This window comes from Salvelinus namaycush, chromosome 31 (assembly GCF_016432855.1).
Source record: "Salvelinus namaycush isolate Seneca chromosome 31, SaNama_1.0, whole genome shotgun sequence".
NCBI classification, from domain to species: Eukaryota; Metazoa; Chordata; class Actinopteri; order Salmoniformes; family Salmonidae; genus Salvelinus; species Salvelinus namaycush.
The window spans coordinates 20756534-20780949 of NC_052337.1; the positions used below are offsets into that span (position 1 = coordinate 20756534).

At 41.7% G+C, this 24416-nt stretch overlaps 1 protein-coding gene across 11 annotated transcripts in view; it reads left to right on the top strand.

Moving 5' to 3' along the window:
* The first annotated feature begins 821 nt into the window (after window positions 1-821).
* Window positions 822-24416, top strand: part of LOC120025438 (serine/threonine-protein kinase ULK1-like) — a 35693-nt gene continuing 12098 nt past the window's right edge. For 4 of the 11 annotated variants that reach the window (XM_038969964.1, XM_038969965.1, XM_038969968.1 and 1 more), the window contains exons 1-13: window positions 824-1499; window positions 2303-2395; window positions 2506-2547; window positions 10664-10696; window positions 13263-13299; window positions 14283-14456; window positions 15570-15643; window positions 17444-17545; window positions 21209-21267; window positions 21594-21676; window positions 21769-21819; window positions 22010-22101; window positions 22853-23015. In XM_038969964.1, coding sequence (XP_038825892.1) covers window positions 1410-1499; window positions 2303-2395; window positions 2506-2547; window positions 10664-10696; window positions 13263-13299; window positions 14283-14456; window positions 15570-15643; window positions 17444-17545; window positions 21209-21267; window positions 21594-21676; window positions 21769-21819; window positions 22010-22101; window positions 22853-23015 — 1093 coding nt within the window. In that variant the 5' untranslated portion in view covers window positions 824-1409. Of the gene's footprint in view, window positions 1500-1892; window positions 2114-2302; window positions 2396-2505; window positions 2548-10663; window positions 10697-13262; window positions 13300-14282; window positions 14457-15569; window positions 15644-17443; window positions 17546-21208; window positions 21268-21593; window positions 21677-21768; window positions 21820-22009; window positions 22102-22852; window positions 23016-24416 lie in introns of those variants that run through there. The other 7 variants (XR_005473014.1, XM_038969973.1, XM_038969967.1 and 4 more) reach the window with 7 other exon arrangements.

Here is a 24416-nt window from a genome sequence, read left to right on the forward strand (position 1 = left end):
CGACGGCCTGTCATCCAGAAGGCGAGGACAGTACAGGTGCATCAAATATGGGAAATAAATACTGAAAAACAGGGTTACTCAACCCTGCACCCTAGAGGCTGCTGCCCTATATACATGGAATCACTGGTCACTTCAATAATGGAACACTAGTCACTTTAATAAATCAAATCAAATCAAATGTATTTATATAGCCCTTCGTACATCAGCTGATATCTCAAAGTGCTGTACAGGAGGTAATAATGTTTACATACTGCTTTACTCATTCATATGTATATACTGTATTCTATTCTACTGTATTTTAGTCAATGACACTTCGACATTGCTCATTCTAATATTTATATATTTCTTAATTCCATTATTTGACTTTTAGATTTGTGTGTATTGTTGTGAATTGTTAGATATTACTGTACTGTTGGAGCTAGGAACACAAGCATTTTGCTTCACCCACAATAACATCTGCTAAATATGTGAGCAATAAAATTTGATTTGATAGCCACATTAGCAGCTAATTAGCGTTTCATTTTTCGGAGGTAAATATATTGATAAAAGTCACCTTGTCCAAGAGAGATTTACATGTATCAAAACGTCACCCCGGGAAAAGCCTACACAAAACACAGCCCTTTTTTTCTATAATCCCTTATGAGAAAAATTAATGGTGGAAAAACGATTGGAACCATTTACCTGTTTGACCACTAGGTTTAATGGGTGATATGGCTCATACTGTTGTACTCTATAGTGTAGTCTCTACGTGGTTACATGCAGTAGAGTACGCAACAACAGAACACCGATGTGACACCTCTCTTTAAAATAAAGCTGTAAGTTCGTGCGCCTGCGCAACATTTTGGGGCTTGGAGAGTAACTGAAGGCTTTGTTGAGACCACCATCGATACGAGGATTGCTCTGCAAAGAAAAAATAACTATTACTCAAGCCCATTGAACATATTACGAGATGCCGCTTGCCTAATTATCGTGAACTTGCGTTGGAACAAATTACAACACATTATTGAACGGGTTGCAATGGAGCCAACGATTTCCTCCGTATACAAACAAAACCGAGGCTTCTGTTTTTAAGGTGGATATTTAAGCTAGCAGCTACATAGCCAGTCTACATTGGAGTTAGTGTCTCTTTGTAAACACTGCGTCAGTTGTGCTAGCTAGCTAACTACCATAACAAAAAAACATGGGACTCGTATATTGTTGAAAGGAGGCCGACTCCTTTCCATTCGTTAGCTAAACATGAGAGAAGAAAATCGTTCTTTCTCAGGAAGGCAGCCCATGGCAATCGAAAGACGAGGTGAACTTTCCAGCTGTGCCGACTTCACGGAGGAGAAAGGGACATCCGAGAGAGATCTGCAACCCTGCAACGCTTTTCATTTGACCTCAAAATAAAACCCTGAGGTTCTGGAGCGATGGAAACCGTGGGGAAATTCGAGTTCAGCAGGAAGGATTTGATAGGACACGGTGCATTTGCGGTGGTGTTCAAGGGCAGGAATAGAGAGGTGAGGGGACGATGTGGCATTTTTTTTAACGTATTTTAATTTATTTTTTATCTAGATCTAACAAGATTGTATCAATTTAGCTATTATTCAAATGAAGTCTTCCCGTATGCATTGTTCATCATGTTACTCCTACGTTTGTAGAATTTACTCTATGTTGTTTTAGTACGACCTTAAATCGAGAGGCCTGGCAGCTGAAGGACGTGATCGTCTGGGTTGATGATGAAAAATGTCAACAGCCATTTGCAGATGAAATGTGATCTTTTGAGTCTCATGATGATAATTTATTACAAGAGTATTATGAACATAAATTACAGTATTTTTCTTTAACAGTTTGGTTTGTGATGGTCTAACATCTAGGCTAGAATTATAATTTTATGTTGAAGTGGGTGGGGAGGGTGTTCAAATCTAGATGAAGATGTGAAATGATAAAGAGGGGGAAAAATTGCTATTCCAAAAGTCCAAATGTAAGTATTGACCACAAAGGCATGCTGAGACATGTCTGTCCAACAGCAACACACTTCATGCTGAGGGAGGATTCTGGTCCATGGGAAAATGGAGCCAAGCCTGCTATACATTCCTCTATATGTTGTCACCATGCCTCTTATAGCTAGTAGGTAACTAAGGATTTAAGTCCTGTGTCCATCGTTAATTCCTTCGCTATATAGTAGGCTACCTTACCACTTTCACTATTTTATGTTCCATGCAATTCACCTATTAACATTCATTAAACAAGCCTTACAGGCACCCAGAAAACTGTAGTCAAACTGCATTCTAATTCATAATTCTTGTTTGTCTGTTTTTAGAAACACGACTGGGAGGTGGCCGTGAAATGCATAAACAAGAAGAACTTGGCAAAGTCTCAGACCCTTTTAGGGAAAGAGATCAAAATTCTCAAGGTAAGGCAACCAGTTTTATTTTGATGTAGTATATTCAATCATTTCCATATGTTTACTCAAATTGAGTTTTTGTTTGCAAAGAACTAACATTTCCTGTTTATTTTCCCCAGGAACTAAAACATGAAAACATTGTTGCATTACATGACTTTCAGGTATGTATTATTAAGCCAAATACATTTTTAAGAAATGTGTGGACAGGGCAAGATTTCTACTATGGAGTTTGAACTTCTGTTTACACTAAGTTTAAAGCGTGTCATGTTTTTCTTCCATGTCCCAGTTGTCATATCAGCCAAGTAGAGCATTTGTGCGTTTTGGATGAAATGCTCATTTTGACTCACTTCTGTTCATTTAATCTTTGTTACATCACTTACTGATTGTGACCAAAGTTGGATGTTTCTATACTGGGCTCTGGGATGTATACTTATATACTTATCATAGGCTGTTTATATTGTAAGGACCCTGGGTTTATAAGCGTGGATATCGACTCTGCCACTTGAGCATGCTTTTGGGGCACAGTCGATAGCGCACTGGACTTCGGGCTAGAAGTTCGAGGGTTCGAGGCCTGCTCCCTGTCTGTTTCATTACAATATATATTTTTTTTTTTTACTTTTAGCTAATGATATTCATGGTTAAGAAACGTTTTGCCAATGATCTACATTTTTGTTATTCATGGTCTTCCTACACATGAAAACATTGACAATCATGAATACTGGAGCAGCTTCAAAATATCCACATCTTACAACACAAATTGGCCCGACCCAGTGTAGCTTGATCTGTGCTAATTTCAAGACACGTTAGTTCATTTGACGATCCTTTCAGCCTCAAGCAATAACAAGGTCACAGTCAGGTGGAAAACGGTTCCAGAAACTGGAATGTCACATCCCACCGAAGGGTTTTGGTAGCCATCTTTCTGTGGTCCCACTATGAAACCATATGGCTCTAAGTGGCGATGATTGAAGATGATCTCATACAGGCGTGTTCCAGTAGTCAGAGGTTTGTGTTGTCACAGTGCTAAGCCAATACAGCAGCCTGCCATGTTTACACCTGTCCTCTGAGCCGCAGCCTAGGCAGCCATGCAAACTGTGTTCTCAGGTACATGATGCGTTTTATTTGTTTTCCTATGGAGTCAGATAAAACTGGGATGGTAAGGATTGTATAAACCACTGCTACCTAAATCACGTTGCTTTATAAAGTCCTTTTTACATCAGCAGATTTCACAAAGTGCTTATACAGAAACCCAGGCTAAAACCCCAAACAGCAAGTAATGCAGATGTTGAAGCACAGTGGCTAGGAAGAAACCTAGTGATGAACCAGGCTCTGAGGGGTTGACAGTCCCCTTTTCACTGTGCCGTGCAGAGATTATAAGAGTACATGGCCATTTTAGGCCAGATCGTTCTTCAAGATGTTCAAACGTTCATAGATGACCAGCGGGGTCAAATACTAATCAGTGGTTGTAGAGGGTGCAAAAGGTCAGCACCTCAGGAGTTAATGTCAGTTGGCTTTTCTTAGCCGAGCATTCAGTTGTCAATGCCAGGAGGGTTGCCATTATTGATTGCTAAAAATAATTTTTACACCTCTCCCACACAAAATTTACATCCGAACAGCAATTACTCACCACAAACTGGCAGATGCTTTTTTTCCCTTTAACCTCTCTTGGGTACGTGAGACGTTAGCGTCCCACCTCTTCAACAGCCAGTGAAACTGCTGGGCGCCAAATTCAAATACAGAAATACTCATTATAAAAATTCAGAAAACAAAACATATTTTACATAGGTTTAAAGATTAACTTCTTGTGAATCCAACCACGGTGTCAGATTTAAAAAATGCTTTACGGCGAAAGCATACCGTACGATTATTTGAGAACATAGCCCACTAGACAAATCATTACAAACAGTAACCAGCCAATTAGAACAGTTACACAAGTCAGAAATAGAGATAAAATTAATCCCTTACCTTTGATGATCTTCATATGGTTGCACTCAGCAGACATTCATTTACTCAATAAATGTTCCTTTTGTTCGATAAAGTCTCTTTATATCCAAAAACCTCCGTTTTGTTTGCACGTTTTCTTCAGTAATCCACAGGCTCAAACGCAGTCAAAACAGGAAGACAAAAAAATCAAATTGTATCCGTAAAGTTCATAGAAAATTTTCCAAAGATGTTTATATTAAATCCTCAGGTTGTTTATAGCCTAAATAATCGATAATATTTCAACCGGACAATAACGTTGTCAATATAAAAGGTAAACAAGAAAGGTACTGTCTCGGTCGCGCGCATGAAAAAGCTCTGTGACACTTTCGGGTCCACTCATTCAGACTGCTCTTACTTCCTAATTTTTCAGAATACAAGCCTGAAACAATTTCTAAAGACTGTTGACATCTAGTGGAAGGCATAGAAACTGCAATTTGAGTCCTAAGTCAATGGATACTGTAATGGTATTGAATAGAAAACTACAAAATCAAAAGAAAACTACTTCCTGAATGGATTTTTCTCAGGTTTTCGCCTGCCAAATCAGTTCTGTTATACTCACAGACACTATTTTAACAGTTTTGGAAACTTTAGAGTGTTTTCTATCCAAATCTACCAGTTATATGCATATCATATCTTCTGGGCCCGAGAAGCAGGCAGTTGAATTTGGCATGCATTTCATCCAAAATTCCGAATGCTGCCCCCTACCCTAGAGAAGTTAACAAGTCCGACGAGCCCGACGTGAAGGGAACCGGGAACATGCCCAAATCCCTGTCATTTGCGTGAAGAGAAGATGGAGAAAAAGAGGACAGAGGTCAGGCTGCCTTCTGAGAATTCATAGGCGATCAAATAAACCCTCACTGCCTTCCGTTCTGCTAGTTAACATGCAATCATTGGAAAATAAAATAGACGACCTACAAGGAAGTTTAACCTACCAACGGGACATTAAAAACACATTTCTTAGGCTTCACGGAGTCGTGGCTGAACGACAACAATATCAACATACAGCTGGCTGGTTATACACTGTATCGGCAGGATAGAACCGCGACGTCTGGTAAGGCAAGGGGGGCAAACTATGTATATATGTAAACAACAGCTGGTGCTAGATATCTAAGGAAGTGTCGCGGTTTTGCTCACATGAGGTAGAGTATCTGATGATAAGCTGTAGACCACACTATCTACCTAGAGTTTTCATCTGTATTTTTCGTAGCTGTCTACATACCACCACAGACTGATGCTGGCACTAAGACCGCATTCAATGAGCTGTAGTCTGCCATAAGCAAACAGGAAACCACTCATCCAGAGGCGGCGCTCCTAGTGGTCAGGGACTTTAATGCAGGGAAACTAATGTGCAACCAGAGGGGGGAAAACTCTGGACCGCCTTTTCTCCACAAACAGACGAGTACAAAGCTCTCCCTCACCCTCCATTTGGCAATCTGACCATAATTCTATCCTCCTAATTCCTGTTTACAAGCGAATATTAAAGCAGGAATCACCAGTGACTCGATCAATAAAAAAGTGGTCAGATGAAGCAGATGCTAAGCAACAGGACTGTTTTGCTAGCACAGACTGGAATATGTTCCAGGATTCATCCGATGGCATTGAGGAGTACACCACATCAGGCATTGGCTTCATCAATAAGTACATCGATGACGTTGTCCCCACAGTGACCGTACGTACATGCCATGGATTACAGGCAACATCGGCACTGAGTTAAACGCTAGAGCTGCCGCTTTCAAGGAGCGGGATTCTAACCCGGAAGCTTATAAGAAATCCCACTATGCCCTCCGATGAACCATTAAACAGGTAACGCGTCAGTACAGGACTAAGATCTAATCATACTACACCGGCTCAGAAGCTCGTCGGATGTGGCAGGGCTTGCAAACCATTGCAGACTACAAAGGGAAGCCCAGCCAAGAGCTGCCCAGTGACACAAGCCTACCAGATGAGCTAAACTACTTCTATGCTCGCTTTGAGGCAAATAACACTGAAACAATCATGAGAGCACTAGCTTTTCCGGAAGACTGTATGATCACTCTCTCCGCAGCCGATGTGATTAAGACCTTTTAAATGGGTCAACACTTCACAAGGCCGCAGGGCCAGACGGATTACCAGGACGTGTACTGCGAGGCTGCGTTGACCAACTGGCAAGTGTCTTCACTGACCTTTTTAACCTCTTCCTGTCCAAGTCTGTAATAGATGTTTTAAGCAGACCACCATAGTCCCTGTGCCCAAGAACACTAAGGTAACCTGCCTAAATGACTACTGACCGTAGCACTCACATCTGTAGCCATTAAGTGCTTTGAAAGGCTGGTCATGGCTCACATTAACACCACTATCCCAGAAACCCTAGACCCACTCCAATTTGCAGATCCACAGATGATGCAATCTCTATTGCACTCCACACTGCCCTTTCCCACCTGGACAAAAGGAACACCTATGTGACAATGCTGTTCATTGACTACAGCTCAGCATTCAGCACCACAGTGCCCTCAAATCTCATCAATAAGCTAAGGACCCTGGGACTAAACACCTCCCTCTGTATCTGGATCCTGGACTTTCTGATGGGCTGGCCCCAGGTGGTAAGGTTAGGTAACAACATATCTGCCACGCTGATCCTCAACACGGGGGCCCCTCAGGGGTGTGTGCTTAGTCCCCTCCTGTACTCCCTGTTCACTCATGACTGCACGGGCAGGCACGACTCCAACACCATCATTAAGTTTTCCGATGACACAACAATGGTAGGCCTAATCACAGACAACGATGAAACAGCCTATAGGGAGGAGGTCAGAGACCTGGCCATGTGGTGCCAGGACAACAACCTCTCCCTCAATGTGATCAAGACAAAGGAGATGATTGTGGACTACAGGAAAAGGAGGACCGAGCATGCCCCCATTCTCATCGACGGGGCTGTAGTGGAGCAGGTTGAGAGCTTCAAATTCCTTGGTGTCCACATCACCAACAAACTAACATGGTCCAAGCACACCAAGACAGTCATGAAGAGGGCACAACAAAACCTATTCCCCCTCAGGAGACTGAAAAGATTAGGCATGGGTCCTCAGATCCTCAAAGTTCTACAGCTGCACCATTGAGAGCATCACTGCCTGGTATGGCAACTCCTCGGCCTCCGACCGCAAGGCACTACAGATGGTAGTGCGTATGGCCCAGTACATCACTGGGGCCAAGCTTCCATCCAGGACCTCTATACCAGGTGGTGTCAGAGGAAGTCCCTAAAAATGGTCAAATACTCCAGCCACCCTATTCATAGACTTCTCTCTGCTACCGCACGACAAGCTGTACCGGAGCGCCAAGTCTAGGTCCAAGAGGCTTCTAAACAGCTTCTACCCCCCAAGCCATACGACTCCTGAACATCTAATCAAACCTACATGTATATATTACCTCAATTACCTCGACTAACTGGTGCCCCCGCACATTGACTCTGTACCAGTACCCCCTGTATATAGTCTCGCTATTGTTATTTTACTGCTGCTCTTTAATTACTTATTCATATTTTTGAAACTGCATTGTTGGTTAGGTGCTTGTAAGTAAGCATTTCACTGTTTTTGGCACATGTTACTAATAAAATTTGATTTGATTTAGTATCCAAACTTCTTCAATAGCCTTTCAAATCGTTCCTATAATACAAACTTTTCCAAAACAACAAACCGAGCTCTCCCTAGTTCTGCGTTCAACAGGAAGTGACGAGAACACAAGTTGCAATTTCAACATTTGGTTGTGTATCAGCAGTTTTACTCTTATGTCAGTCAATTAGCCCATGTCAGCTAACATTTTTGGGATTGCTAAAATAGTTTAGCGGCCAGCAATCTAAATGTGTTATTGTTGAGGCCCCTCATTGTCGGGGCCCCCATTGATTTTGTTAGCCTCACTCAGATATCATATTAAAAACTACAAACATTTCTCTCCAACCTATGACAGGATGCGGGTACGCAGACCCGCGAGCAACTGCGGCCCCTTGTGATGAGTTCAGATTTTTTGTGGCCCCCGCCCCCATCAAAGTTGCACATCCCTGATCTAGATCATTAGGCTTGCCTTGTCTTTTCCTATTCCACCAGCTTCAAAGTCTTACTGTATTTCATGCTACAGTATTTCTATAAGATTCAAAATTGACTCACATCACATAGATAGGTTTTGTATTTACCTTTGCTGCAGTTAACCTCGTAAAACCATCCGGAAGTCTCGGAAGCTTACATTCTGTTTCACTACAGTCTGGTAATTTTCGAGGCTAGGCTGCTGTAGCCCTCTGGGCAAACATACATGTATACATGAGGTACACAGTTCTGTGCATCCCTGCGTGATATGTGCTGCAGTTCACTGGGCTCCTTGGCTCATTGCTACATGTGAGTGGCGTGGTGTATGGAGAAGAAAAGCCATGCCCTGTGTTAAGCTCCTGTGTTGGTAGAACATCTGGCTGGCATGTTGGCCTACACTCCTCTAGGCACGTAGCATTGGGGAGGAGCACTGTATGCATCATTTTCTATTGTATGCTGGTTGTCATAAACAGGATATGTTAGCAGGTCAGTAAGCCAAAACCACCTTGGGCAGACATACTGTATGTCTGTCCCTGCATGCATGGCAAAGTACAATGGAAACCAGATGGCTGGCTGCTATCTGGCCAAAAAAACAACTTCAGAAGCTATGACTCAGCAGTAGTTAACTCTGAGATCAGCCAGTACTCTAGCTCTGATTGGCTGTCGAAAGAGACCTAGGCATGGAGAAGAGCAGGGTCATCTGTTTCTATGTGAAGGGCTTTTTGAAGTGTGCTGCACTGTCTTGTTTTCATAAGGCCTGTGCCATGGCTGACAAGCTGTTGGTAAAACGTAGAGAGAAAAAAGGGTTGCCAGGGCTCAGTAATGCCCATCTGTTTTCAGTGTCAAAAAGCAGCCAAGCTACTAGGGCCGGGACGATAACAGTATCGCGATACTCGTTAGTATCGTGGCAAGGAAACAAAACAGGCTGATTTAACTTCTTTAGGAAAACAGCCCTAATGTTGGAAACAAACATTATGTTGTCATCCAGGGTCACATTTATATATTTTCCAAGCTATATAGCACACAATATTTGACATATAGCAGGTTTTTAAAGGACCACAGAGTTTGGTCTGCTTCTTGTTTTAATATATTCTGATACTGGTATTGTCACAGCCCTACAAGCTACTGAGGTGGGCGTAATATGGCGTACGACTCGAATTGTTTGTTTGTGCTTTGGAAGATAATTTGTTTTGGTTTCAGACAACAGACTTGTACCATCTCTTTAACAGTGAACCTCCCTGGTGGTCCAATATTGCCTTTGTCAGCCAAGTCAAGCTGTCCCCCCACAAAAACCCAATTAGCTTTAATGCAGATGCCTCTCTGAAATGAACGCTCAGACACTGCATACAGTAATTTTTTATTACAGTGCTTTATAATCCATTATACTCTTGACATGCCAACTGTTGCTATGGGGGAAGACTAGCCTATCAGTTTCTAAATTGACCTTTCCTGTTTGTGTGTCATGCAGGAAGCCCCCATATTCATATGGCTCTGTGGCACATTCATGGTACTTCTGAATTTTAGTTAGTCAGGTTAAGCCTTGCTCCCAATATGTTCTATGATGAGCTCAGTTCTATTGGTGTGCTACTTGTGCTGAAGGCAGCAGTACTGGAGAACCCTGTAGAGGTTAGCTAGCTAGATGTTGATCCTCTCCACCTTTAGCTGAATGAGCGCGATGACTCAGATAATCGCTTTAGCATGGTTCACACTTTCTGTCACAACAGGGGGACCCTCTGAACTCTTGCCCACTCCTGGTCTGCATTAACCTCTGTGACCCCCAGGCAAACACGGCCCATACTGTTAACTCAGCACGGATGGCCCAGGGACTTAGCGTAGTGATGTGCCGTTGCCTCTATCGTTGGTTTGAGCTCAAACAACTTGAAAAGCCAGTAGTCATTGTAGTGGATTATGTCAAAGAAGATGTAACATAAGTTCCAGTGAGGAAGACTTAAATTTGACTAACATACATATTTTGATTACACATTCTTCTCTGCAAATGTCCATTTTCAGAAGTCATCCTCCTTAATTTACCCTACCTAGTCCAGTGAAGCAATGACTTTTTACTTAAGTCACCGAGCACAAGTAGGTATGTGCCTTCATCAACTCCTGCTCCATAACACATTGTCACAGATCCTATTGTTCCAAGTGGCCAAAGTGTTGACATGCGAAAACCTCCGATACCTAGATGTATAGCACTTTCCTTTTTGTCCTCTGCACCCATCCTGACTTGTGTGTGTTTGTCTCTCTCTAGGAAACGGCCAGTTCTGTGTACCTGGTCATGGAGGTAAGCTTCTGGTGTTGTCATGTTTGTCTTTGTCCCTTGTTTTGGTCTGAGGTTCGACACAAGCACTGCTGCTCTAACTCGACCCTCACGGAGACTGTAATTAGCTAGGTCCTTCGGCTCGCAGGAAACATGAGCATTGGGGAGAGAATGAACTTCTGTATAAAGAAAAAAAAATAAGCTACAGATCCTCGGTTGTGCCTAATCAAATTACAATCAGACCTCAGGACTGCTATTGTGTTCAGTTAGGCTTAGGGTTGAACAATTCGGGGAACTTTCTATAATTCCCTGGTTTCCCAAAATCCCAGTTGGAGGAATCCAGAGAATCAGGAGGGTTGGTATATGCAGGAAAACAGGAATCCTCCAACATGGATTTCTGGGGAAAAAGGGGGAATTTATTGAAAGGTCCCCGAATTTTACAAACCTATTTACAGTGGTAAGAAAAATTATGTGAACCCTTTAGAATTACCTGGATTTCTGCATAAATTGGTCATAAAATTTGATCTGATCTTCATCTAAGTCACAACAATAGACAAACAGTCTGCTTAAACTAATACTACACAAACAATTATACATTTTCATGTCTTTATTGAACACACCGTGTAAACATTCACAGTGCAGGGTGGGAAAAGTATGTGAACCCTTGGATTTAATAACTGGTTGACCCTCCTTTTGGCAGCAATAACTTCAACCAAACGTTGTCTGTAGTTGTGGATCAGACCTGCACAATGGTCAGGAGGAATTTTGGACCATTCCTCTTTACAAAACTGTTTAAATTCAGCAATATTCGTGGGGTATCTGGTGTGAACCGCTCTCTGGAGGTCATGCCACAGCATCTCAAATCGGGATGAGGTCAGGAGGTGAAGGTGTATTTTCTTCTGTTGAAGCTATTCTGTTGTTGATTTACTTCTGTGTTTTGGGTCGTTGTCCTGTTGCATCACCCAACTTCTGTTGAGCTTCAATTGGCAGACAGATAGCCTTACATTCCCCTGCAAAATGTATTGATAAACTTTAAGTCATTTTTCTGTTGATGATAGCAGCTGTCCAGGCCCTGAGGCAGCAAAGCAGACCCAACCTATGATGCTCCCTCCACCATATTTTACAGTTGGGATGATGTTGGTGTGCTGTGCCTTTTTTTTCTCCACACATAGTGTTGTGTGTTCCTTCCAAACAACTCAACTTTAGTGTAATCTGTCCAAGAATATTTTGCCAGTAGCGCTGTGGAACATCCAGATTTATTTTGCTAACTTCAGACGTGCAGCATTGTTTTGTTTTGTGGACAGCAGTGGCTTCATCCGTGGTGTCCTCTCATGAACACCATTCTTGTTTAGTGTTTTACGTGTCGTAGACTCGTCAACAGGGATGTTAGCATGTTCCAGAGATTTCTGCAAGTATTTAGCTGACACTTTAGCTGATTCTTCTTAACCTCATTGAGCATACTGCGCTGTGCTCTTGCAGTCATCTTTGCAGTACGGCCACTCCTAGGGAGAGCAGCAACAGTGCTGAACTTTCTCAATTTATAGACAATTCGTTTTACCGTGGACTGATGAACATCAAGGCTTTTAGATACTTTTGTAACCCTTTCCAGCTTTATTCAAGTCAACCATTCTTAATCTTAATCTCTTTTGTTCGAGGCATGGTTCACGTCATGCAATGCTTCTTGAGAATAGCAAACTCAAGTTTTGTGAGGGTTTTTTATAGAGCAGGGCAGCTCTAACCAACATCTCCAATCTCGTCTCATTGATTGGACTCAAAGTTAGCTGACTCCTGACTCCAATTAGCTTTTGGAGATGTCATTAGCCTAGGGGTTCACATACTTTTTACAACCTACACTGTGAATGTTTAAATGATGTATTCAATATAGACAAGAAAAATACAATAATTTGTGTGTTATTAGTATAAGCACACTGTGTTTGTCTATGGTTGTGACTTAGATGAAGATTTAATTTTTATGACCAATTTATGCAGAAATCCAGGTAATTCCAAAAGGTTCACATACTTTTTCTTGCCACTGTAGGCTAGTAGGTTTCATGGGTTCCATTGGGTCATGTCAACTTAACCGCCCTCCATCTGAGGGTTGTGACTAAACACCTCAGTAGTTTAACAAAATAAAAGACCCAATTCCTGCTGAACTCAACTTGATTGTTTTTCTAGCTTTCTTGTTAAACGGGAACTTGTATGTCTTACAGAGTGAAGTGAAACAAGACAAAACCTTTTCAGGGTTACACAAAGGAGTCAAAAGACCACCTGTGGTCCAAACTTACCCCACCCAATGACCAGGCTTCATTCATATTAATGCTGCACCATCAGTGCCATTCAGTTAGCCGCCACCCCTCTCTCTCACACTCACACACACCTCCTTAGTGAGGAGTATTATGTATCTATCCCCATTAGGGCTGTCCCTGACTAAAACTTTGTACATTTGCTAAAAAAATATATTTGATTGAGGGAAATGTCAGACATTTAAAGCCTTAATGTTTCTTCAGCAATTCAACCTCTGTGTGTGTTGCTCTCTGCTGATTGTATGTCTCCTAATGTCATTCCCTTTCATCTTTCTATCTTTCTCTAGTACTGCAATGGTGGGGACCTAGCGGACTATCTCCACTGTAAGTGGACTATTTCATCTGTCAAAAGCCCAAAGAAGCTCTCATTAGAATTGCTTGCTTTCCTTCAGTTGCGCCTCTGTAGCACATATTGTGGTAAATTCAGTGGGGGAAGGTGTCAGAGCACACATTGAAATGGGGGAAGGTTTCAGAGCACACAATGAAATGGGGGAAGGTTTCAGAGCACACAATGAAATGGGGGAAGGTTTCAGAGCACACAATGAAATGGGGGAAGGTTTCAGAGCACACAATGAAATGGGGGAAGGTTTCAGAGCACACAATGAAATGAGGGAAGGTTTCAGAGCACACAATGAAATGGGGGAAGGTTTCAGAGCACACAGTGACTGGAGCCAGCTTGTGTGTGTGGAAAAAGCTGGGTATATTGAAAGTCACCTAGAGCATTAGAGTATGTTGGCAAAGTGAAAATGAAAGCTGGGATGATGTAATGGTGGGTAATGAGGGTGTGGGCTGAAACAACCAGGCCTCTGAATTTAGCACAGGAAGTTTAGGCCCTCCCTAGGTTGCTTGTTTATTTAGACTCCAGTCCCAGGCTACAGGGAAGCTGTGTTTTGATAGGCTGCTGGGGAACAGGAACAGGTCTGGTGTTTCTGTTAGGATGCAAGGGGGGCACGCTGTCTGACTTCCACAGACGACTGAGGGGGAGGGAGGGATTCTGACACCATCTCTGGGCCAGGGAAGTGATTGGAGAGAGAGGTCAGTGCGGTGATGAACAGTGAGAGCCAGAGGAAGGTGGAATGAGAGACGATGCCTCGTCTGCGCCTGTTTTTGCCGTTACATTTGGAAGTGAAATGAACATGCTTGTTATGGTCTGTGAAGCAAGGCTAACCACACGACAGTCAAATGGCACCAAAAAGAAAGTTCAGTATTGAAAAATAACAATTTACATACTCAACCTTATTTGACTATCAAAAGTATTTTATTTTCCCTTAATGGCAGTCTGTCCTGTCCCACCCCTCCACCCCTAGCCAAGGGCACCCTGAGTGAGGACACTATCCAAGTGTTCCTGCAGCAGATAGCCGGGGCCATGAGGGTGCTGCAGGCCAAGGGGATCATTCACAGAGACCTCAAACCACAGAACATTCTGCTCTCCTACCCCGCAGGACGCAAGTCCCACTCCACCAACACCTGCATCAAGATAGGTAAGGGAGTGTGTGTGCACATGCTCAGTAATGCATCATATAAATGATAGAGACGTGTTCAATCTTATAGCTGTGAAGAATGAATGAGTGCAGGGCTGAAGACTGAAGAGCATCATTTTATACATCGTTAGACCTTACTCATATTAATCCCTCTCAAGCCCATGTATCCTGCAGACAGAATTGATTGCCTTTGTGAAGACTGAAGCATGCTTCACAACAGACTGCTATAATCCTGATACTTATTTTGAAACTTGCTCATTTATTTTTGTGTGGATATTTCTCAGTGCCCATTGATCTTGAATGTTAGCCTTTTTAACCCCCAAAGGTCGATGTACGCGCCCCCACAAATCTAATTAGCATTAAACAAAATCCCCATTAAAAAATCAGTCAGGCATCTGCCTATGTTGCAGTTCTGCATCTGTGGTGAAAGGTGACAGAGCTAGAGCAGTGTTTGTCAGACTGAGACATCCCGAAAATTGTTCTTCACACAAAATCGTCTGTAGCATCGGAACGGTTTGGGCTACACACTAATATGACCCCTCTATGGTAAGATGAGACTCTCACAAACACGTACATGTTGCTTTAGGAAGCCCACAGGTCTCACAAGACTTGTATGAAGGTCCCCGGTACCAGTTGAAAAAATGAATGGCACTATCTGTTGTTCCATGTAGTGAATCTGTTATTCAATGCGTTTGTATGGGCTAATAGCAGTAAGGCCTAAAAAATTATATATATTTATTTTGATATTTCAAGGGGTCTCAACACTTAAAATCAAATAGCTAAATGATCCTTGGTATGACCTTAAAACAATTTCATATAGTTTAGTAGAGGTGTTTTGACTGATTTCTTGTCAATGCTAATATTACAAAAAATCGCTAGCTAATCAACAACTATAACAGTGTATTTGAGAGACAAGTGCTCATTGTGCAAATGTATTTGTTGCAATAAACATTTGGAGAAGATGTATAGTTTATATGTTATCAGCAATCTAAGCCAACCCTGTCTTTTACACCATAGTTGCGCTCGTGTCGGTTTTGTTGCTAAACAACCAACCTGTTTATTGCTGAATCATCTTTTCCTCCTCCTATCTCTCTCTCCTATTCCTCTCTCCAGCTGACTTTGGGTTTGCACGGTACCTTCAGAACAACATGATGGCTGCTACTCTGTGTGGGTCCCCTATGTACATGGTGAGTACTTCTAGTTCCTTACACACCCTCAAACTGCCTATGGTCATACTCCCGAGTTGCGCAGCTGTCTAAAGCACTGCAGGAGGTGTCACTACAGTACCTTGTTCAAATCCAGGCTGTACCACATCCGGCCGTGATTGGGAGTCCCATAGGGCGGCGCACAATTGGCCCAGCGTCGTCTGGGTTTGGCCTGGGTAGGCCGTCATTGTAAATAAGAATTTGTTTTTAATTGACTTGCCTAGTTAACGGGATTTCAGCCGTAAGAAGTTAACGGGATCGATTTGACAACAGCCAGTGAAAGTGCAGGGTGCCAAATTCAAACAGAAATCTCATAATTAAAATTCCTCAAACATACAAGTATTATACATCATTTTAAAGATGAACTTGTTAATCCCACCACAGTGTCCGATTTAAAAAAGGCTTTACGACAAAAACATACCATGCGATTATGTTAGGTCAGCGCCTAGTCACAGAAAAACACAGCCATTTTTTCAGCCAAAGAGAGGAGTCACAAAAAGCAGAAATAGAAATACAATTATTCACTAACCTTTGATGATCTTTATCAGATGGCACTCATAGGACTTCATGTTACACAATACATGTATGTTTTGTTCGATAAAGTTCATATTTATATCCAAAATCTCAGTTTACATTGGCGTGTTATGTTCAGAAATGCATTGTCTCAAACTAACATCCGGTGAAAGTGCAGAGCCACATCAAATTATAGAAATACTCATCATAAATGTTGATGAAAATACAAGTGTTATGCATGGAATTAAAGATATACTTCTCCTTAATGCAACCGCTGTGTCAGATTTCAAAAAAGCTTTACGGAAAAAGCACACCATGCAATAGTCTGAGTACAGCGCTCAGGCACCAAAACAAGCCATACAGATACATGCCATGTTGTGAAGTCAACAGAAGTCAGAAATAGCACTATAAATATTCACTTACCTTTGATCTTCATCGGAATGCACTCCCAGGAATCCCAGTTCCACAATAAATGTTTTTTGTTCGATAAAGTCCATCATTAATGTCCAAATACCTCCTTTTTGTTTGCACGTTTAGTTCACAAATCCAAATTCACGATGCCAGGCACTTAGTCCAGACAAAGTCAAAAAGTTCCATTACAGTTTGTATAAACATGTCAAACGATGTATAGAATCAATCTTTAGGATGTTTTTATCATAAATCTTCAATAATATTCCAACCGGACAATTTCTTTGTCTTTTAGAAATGAAAAGGAACGCAGCTCGCTCTCACGGCCGTGCGCATGACTTAGCTCATGGCATTCTGCCAGACCTCTTAGTCAAACAGCTCTTATTCGCTCCCCCTTCCCAGTAGAAGCCTCAAACAAGGTTCTAAAGACTGTTGACATCTAGTGGCAGCCTTAGGAAGTGCAATCGGACCAAATTTACACTATCTTGGATAGGCAAAGACTTGAAAACCTACAAACCTCAGATTTCCCACTTCCTGGTTGGATTTTTTCTCTGGTTTTTGCCTGCCATATGTGTTCTGTTATACTCACAGACATCATTCAAACAGTTTTAGAAACTTCAGAGTGTTTTATATCCAAATCTACTAATAATATGCATATCTTAGCTTCTGGGCCTGAGTAGCAGGCAGTTTACTCTGGGCACGCTTTTCATCCGAACGTGAAAATAGCGCCCCCAGCCATAAGAAGTTAAATAAAGGTTAAATACAGCATTTTTATTTATTTTTATGTTTTATCTGCCATTAGGTACAATGTTTGATATGTGTCATGTGTGCAACTCTGAAATGTTTTTCTGTATCCACCAGGCACCTGAAGTCATCATGTCTCAGAACTATGATGCCAAGGCTGACCTGTGGAGCATAGGAACCATTTTGTTCCAGTGTCTGACAGGGAAAGCCCCGTTTCAGGTGAGCACCATAGTCCTAACGGTATAAGACTCAATCATACGCAGATATACCCAACTCAAAGAGAGGGTGTTTAAATGTTTAAAATGAATCCACTCAATGCAGAAACGGGTCATTCAGAGAGGGAGAGGGAGAAACAGACCCCCCCCCCCCGTAGCATATTGCCTGTTTCTGTTTGAGTCTTTTATTGAAGAATGTGAAACAATGTTGTCTATTTGCTGCTTTTCATTCAATCAATCATGGTAGCTGTTCTTTAGGCTATGGCCTAAAATAAATTAATTCATATGGTCAGAATGTTATACTTTGTAGCATAGGCTTCTGGTTTTATGAAAATATTACATCTGGTGAAAGGCCAACGACATTTGGTCCTTTCAAGACTGTTACATGACATTAGAAATGGAAACATTGTGATTTCAGAGACACAAGGTAACAATAGTTTATGATTAAAGGGACCAGAGTCCATCTGTTACCATCATCATTATCATGATTTACATCATTCAAAATCACCAAATAATGTATTTAGAAGCCCACTAGGCTACTAACTTATTGTCATTAAATGTCCTGGATAATAGAAAGGAAATACCTTTGGGTGTTCCTACAACAGCCTAGGCTATCCTACACAGTCACGCAAAGTAGCCGACCTCGGTGTCCAATCCCATGCACAGAAACATATGAAAACATTAACTCATTGCCTTGATGCCTTCTCTGTTAAATATTTTAGACCCTGGTGGTTTCTCTGTTAAATCTTTTAGACCCTGGTGGTTTCTCTGTTAAATCTGTAAGATCCTGGTGGTTTCTCTGTTAAATATTTTAGACCCTGGTGGTTTCTCTGTTAAATCTTTAAGACCCTGGTGGTTTCTCTGTTAAATCTTTTAGACCCTGGTGGTTTCTCTGTTAAATCTTTTAGACCCTGGTGGTTTCTCTGTTAAATCTTTTAGACCCTGGTGGTTTCTCTGTTAAATCTTTTAGACCCTGGTGGTTTCTCTGTTAAATCTTTTAGACCCTGGTGATTTCTCTGCTAAATATTTTAGACCCTGGTGGTTTCTCTGTTAAATCTTTTAGACCCTGGTGATTTCTCTGCTAAATATTTTAGACCCTACTGTAAATCTGTAGACAATAGCAGATAATCAACATAAATGTAGGGGTATTGGATTGGATCTTACGCGGATCACAACTTCCCTCGCGCGGCGAATGAGACATCAACATGTTCTGGACACCGTTTTCCGCACTGGGTGTTTTTGCATCGTATGCTATATCACAACAGCTGTTTGTCACTTGACTGTCAAGTATTTCCTGGATCAGCTGGAAATGATCCAGGATGGTTGACAATATCACTAGGCCTAACTAAACAGTTGGATACCAAATGCGCATCCAACAGGTAGGTCGATTAACTTTGGCATAGCCTATTGAAGAACCATACAAAAGTTAGGTGACTCTTTCAGGAAGAAGCATTTGAATTTTGTATTTGTGTGCCCATAAAAACTGTTTTCATCGCGTAGCCTAAAATATCAATATGAACGTTTGATAAAGCGGTGCTGCCGTTAATAACGCGCCTTCTTATAGACTCAGCTAGGCTTGTCCCGCTGATGGCCCATAGGGGGTTGGAAGGAAATATCAAGGAATTATCATAGGCCTAGTTTTATTATATTGATAGTTAGATTCCATTAAGCAATTTGAAAGTAAATGAATTATTACACACTTGAAATAACTTTAAATTCTTTCTGTGAACGTTTTAAATATTCATATATTAATAGGCTATCGATTTCAAGTTATTCACCCAACCTTGATTTATTTTCTGTCTCTAAAAGGAAGACAACGATTGCAGTTCATTAAAAAATATATATTTTAAACAATATTCTGCCCATTTGAACAAATGTATTTTAAGACATACAGTGGAGCAAAAAAGTATTTAGTCAGCCACCAATTGTGCAAGTTCTCCCACTTAAAAAGATGAGAGAGGCCTGTAATTTTCATCATAGGTACACTTCAACTATGACAGACAAAATGAGGGGAAAAAATCCAGAATATCACATTGTACGATTTTTAATGAATTTATTTGCAAATTATAGTGGAAAATAAGTATTTGGTCACCTACAAACAAGCAAGATTTCTGGCTCTCACAGACCTGTAACTTCTTCTTTAAAAGGCTCCTCTGTCCTCCACTCGTTACCTGTATTAATGGCACCTGTTTGAACTTGTTATCAGTATAAAAGACACCTGTCCACAACCTCAAACAGTCACACTCCAAACTCCACTATGGCCAAGACCAAAGAGCTGTCAAAGGACACCAGAAACAAAATTGTAGACCTGCACCAGGCTGGGAAGACTGAATCTGCAATAGGTAAGCAGCTTGGTTTGAAGAAATCAACTGTGGGAGCAATTATTAGGAAATGGAAGACATACAAGACCACTGATAATCTCCCTCGATCTGGGGCTCCACGCAAGATCTCACCCCGTGGGGTCAAAATGATCACAAGAACGGTGAGCAAAAATCCCAGAACCACATGGGGGGACCTAGTGAATGACCTGCAGAGAGCTGGGACCAAAGTAACAAAGCCTACCATCAGTAACACACTACACCGCCAGGGACTCAAATCCTGCAGTGCCAGACGTGTCCCCCTGCTTAAGCCAGTACATGTCCAGGCCCGTCTGAAGTTTGCTAGAGAGCATTTGGATGATCCAGAAGAAGATTGGGAGAATGTCATATGGTCAGATGAAACCAAAATAGAACGTTTTGGTAAAAACTCAACTCATCGTGTTTGGAGGACAAAGAATGCTGAGTTGCATCCAAAGAACACCATACCTACTGTGAAGCATGGGGGTGGAAACATCATGCTTTGGGGCTGTTTTTCTGCAAAGGGACCAGGACGACTGATCCGTGTAAAGGAAAGAATGAATGGGGCCATGTATCGTGAGATTTTGAGTGAAAACCTCCTTTCATCAGCAAGGGCATTGAAGATGAAACGTGGCTGGGTCTTTCAGCATGAAAGACCCAACCCTGTTATTCGCCCAACCTTATTTAGGTTATTCTGTTTAAAAGAAAGACAACGAATGCAGCATTTTTGTATGTATTCAAGCCCTATATTCTGCCTATATGAACAAACTGACCACCAGGCAGCCGTCGTTCCCAAGCCATTTGCACACACTCATTGTACCTCAGGCAATTGCACACACGTGCTTTGCCTGCACTTCAATATTTCAGAATGGTATGGAAGCAATCTGCTTTGGTTTTCTCTTAGAGACTTGGCCAAACAGACCGACTTTTCTCAACAAACCATCTTATCTCAACAATACTATTTATCCAGCCTTTCCTAAGGCTCTCAGGTAGGTCAAAACATGACAGTCTAATTTAGGGAAACCATAGAGGTGTCTTGTCTCTGAGAGTGAACTACATACAAGTAACCCAAACTGGCCAGACAGGATTTTTAAAGGTCAACTGACTGTTTCCACTTCAGATCTTTACACTCTGAAAATCATTTGTGTGCATGCAAACATTCAAGTGATGTTCTGTCTGTATAAAATAAAATATTTGTATTGTATTTGCGAGATGTTCTACTGCACATTTGGAGCTAGTAACATAAGCATTTCACTGCACCTGCTATAACACCTGCAAATCTGTGTACACGACCATTCAACTTTGATTTGATGTGTGTGTACTACCCGTAGGCTAGCAGTCCCCAGGACCTCCGGCTATTTTATGAGAAAAACAAGAACCTCAGCCCCAAGTAAGTGTTCACCAACTGTCTGTTTTTAGAGACCGAGGGTTCAGATTTCTTAGATTTCTTCTTTCACAGGAGATTGTTTGTTGAATGTTGCTTCCATTTTAATGTACTAATGTTGTGGAAGATCACATTTCATCATTGCCTGTGTTACAAATGACTTTTGATTATCATACTCTCACACACTGCTTTTAGCATCTTTCACTACTACAATCGTAAAATTAACCATTTGTGGCGAATTGCAAAACATGCCCCTGATCAGTTGTTACAGCAGGAATGAAGTGTGAAGTACCATCACGCATTCATGGTGACTTGTGTGTTTCCTCTCCCAGTATCCCCAGAGAGACCTCCTGTCCCCTGAGGCTTCTGCTGCTGGGTCTTCTGCAGCGAAACCACAAGGACCGCATGGACTTTGGTCAGTGGGGCCACACTCATTATTTAAGAGATGTTTCAAATTGATAGGGTAGCATGTTCCTCACTTTCAATCTTTTTCTCTTCTCATTGTAGAGGAGTTCTTCTGTCACCCCTTCCTGGAGGCGAGCTCGTCCATGAAGAAAAGTGACTAACACTCCTTATTCATCCATCTACCCATCCCTAACTGAAACATCAAAACCATGCCAATATTGATTTTCACTTATTTTCTTGGTGATTTTTGATGGGTTTGACTTAATTGGCCTATCTATCATATCAAGAGGACAGTCTGATTTATTACTTTCAGAATTGATATTGATATTTTTCTTTCATACAGCAACTCCTGCTGTGACCATGACGTGCTTTCCCAGCTCCGCTTCAGCCAGCTCCTGTAGCAGCTCTTCCACCTCACACCTGGCCTCCCCACCGGTGAGTGTGTGTGCATCAATATATACATGCTTGTGTGCATGCTATACAGTCTATATACCATGTGTTTAAAGCATCTTGTAAACAGCGTGATTCAGAGGTGACCATAGTAACTCATCCATGGGGCCTCAGTCTTATCACTGATGATGTGTTCAACTCTGTGTGATCAGGCCCAGCTGTCTGACTTAATGACCCACAGGCAGAATGGACTGTTATTGCCCAACATTTGTTAACTGAAACATACTAGGTTAGAGCTACTGTTGATCAAATCAAATTGTATTTGGTCACATACACATGGTTAGCAGATGTTATTGCGAGTGTAGCGAAATGCTTGTGCTTCTGGTTCTGACAGTGCAGCAATATCTAACAAGTAATCTAACAATTCCCCACCAACTACCTAATACACACACATCTAAGGAATGGAATAAGAATATATAAATGTATGGGTGAGCAATGACAGAGCGGCATAGGCAAGATGCAATAGATGGTATAAAATACAGTATATACTGTCAAAGTATGTGTTCAGTCTTGGGTTTGCTGTCTGGTATAGGGCTTTTTGTCTAATCTGTAGTGTAATGTACTGCTGACTGTGACACTTGATGACCCCCTTGTGATTATAGTCTGTTATCAGTGATACTGTATATGGTGGATGGTTGATTGTTTGAAACATAGACCGTGTTGAGATCTAGTGGGTAGTTCAGGGTCAGTGCTGTGGTCATCGTTCCTGCCTACCTCTCTCTTTCTCTCTCTGCAGCAGTCCCTGGCTGATGTCCAGCTGGTCCGTGCTAAGACACTCACCTCTCCTACCCAGGATTCCCCTGGCTTCCTCCTCAAGGACTCGTCTGGAGGGGGCTGCAGCAGTAAGAACTCCTCCTGTGACACAGACGACTTTGTCATGGTGCCCGCCCACTTTCCCAGTGAGTACACTCTTTACTCTACCAATGTACTCCCGTAGAGCTCAATCAGTGATGTATAGAATCCAGAAATTGTGAGTGAAGTTTGGAATCGATCACTTTCTCTCTGAATAAGAAAATGAAGGTTTAAAGCCAGACTAATAAAATGTTACTTTTTAAAAAATATATCTCGAAATGTATAAATGAAAGATGAATTTGTCATTTGGATCACTTCGAAGTGATACAAATGAAGGTTTTACAAATTATAAGTACAGCAGCATTGTTAAGAAATTGCAGGTAAGATTTATCCAGGTAATTATGACACATGCACTAGGCCGATCTGTCCCTCTGATCCATCCACGACTACAGCAACACAATCTAGCTATATCCCTCTCAATACAAACAAGACTCATAAATGAGAGTTGAGTGATACAGAATAAACATATGTAATTTAGCTGACAAATGTATGTCGTAAAGGTTATTAATATTGGCTCTTGGCTGTCTGTGTGTCTGTCTGCGACAGCTGATGATTTGCAGATTTGAAACCACTGATGGGTCTGTTGTTAGAGTTGCTTTGATGTTGCTAGCTTGAGCTTCTGAATGAATTGTGGGCAATTTTCATTCAGCAAGGGATTGAGAATATTTTCCTAGTGCAGCACTTGCTAGTTTGACCATATTTCAGACTTCTCAGCACGATCTGTGCCAGCAGCATGCCGGACACTCTGGATAATATTCACGAAAGCCAGTTCTGTCTACTGGTAAGTGAAGCAAGCTAGCTAGGAAACAGATAGATCTGACCACACACGCATTGCTGGCAAATGTGCATAGCCTACCGTTGGATGATTAGCTTACAGCTAAATAAACGTTCATGCTCTTGCAAATTTATCTGGAGTTGCTAGCTGGCTTATTGTTTTCCTCTTGGATGTGGAGTTGATTCTGTTTATTCTGTTTATTCTATTGCAACCTTTTTGATGGCGAATTTATTAAACCCTATAGTTGCTGAGTGTCAACTTTTCCAGGCAAGTGTTTGCACTGCAAGAGATCAAGCTTATAACAGCGCTACCATTGCATGGCAGTAGACAGCCTATATTGTTGAACTTGTCTACGTCAATTAGAATTACATTTTACTGCTGCAACGTTCATAGCTGACTCACTTGTAAATTGTAATTTTTATTCAGTAGAGTAACCTACATGCTTGTTGTAGGCTACAAGCAAACGAGAAAACCAGCTGTCTGGTACTGACTGATGGAAGGGTGGCTGGCCCAGCAGCCACTTGAGAACTCTCAGATAGAGCACATTATGACGTCTTGTCTGGGTTTGTTTACATTATGTCTTGCCTGGTTTTGTTTTGTCGCCTCGACAATTTGATATTTCATAATCACAAATGATTTAAATGAGACATACTAAGTCTGGATTTAAGGATGT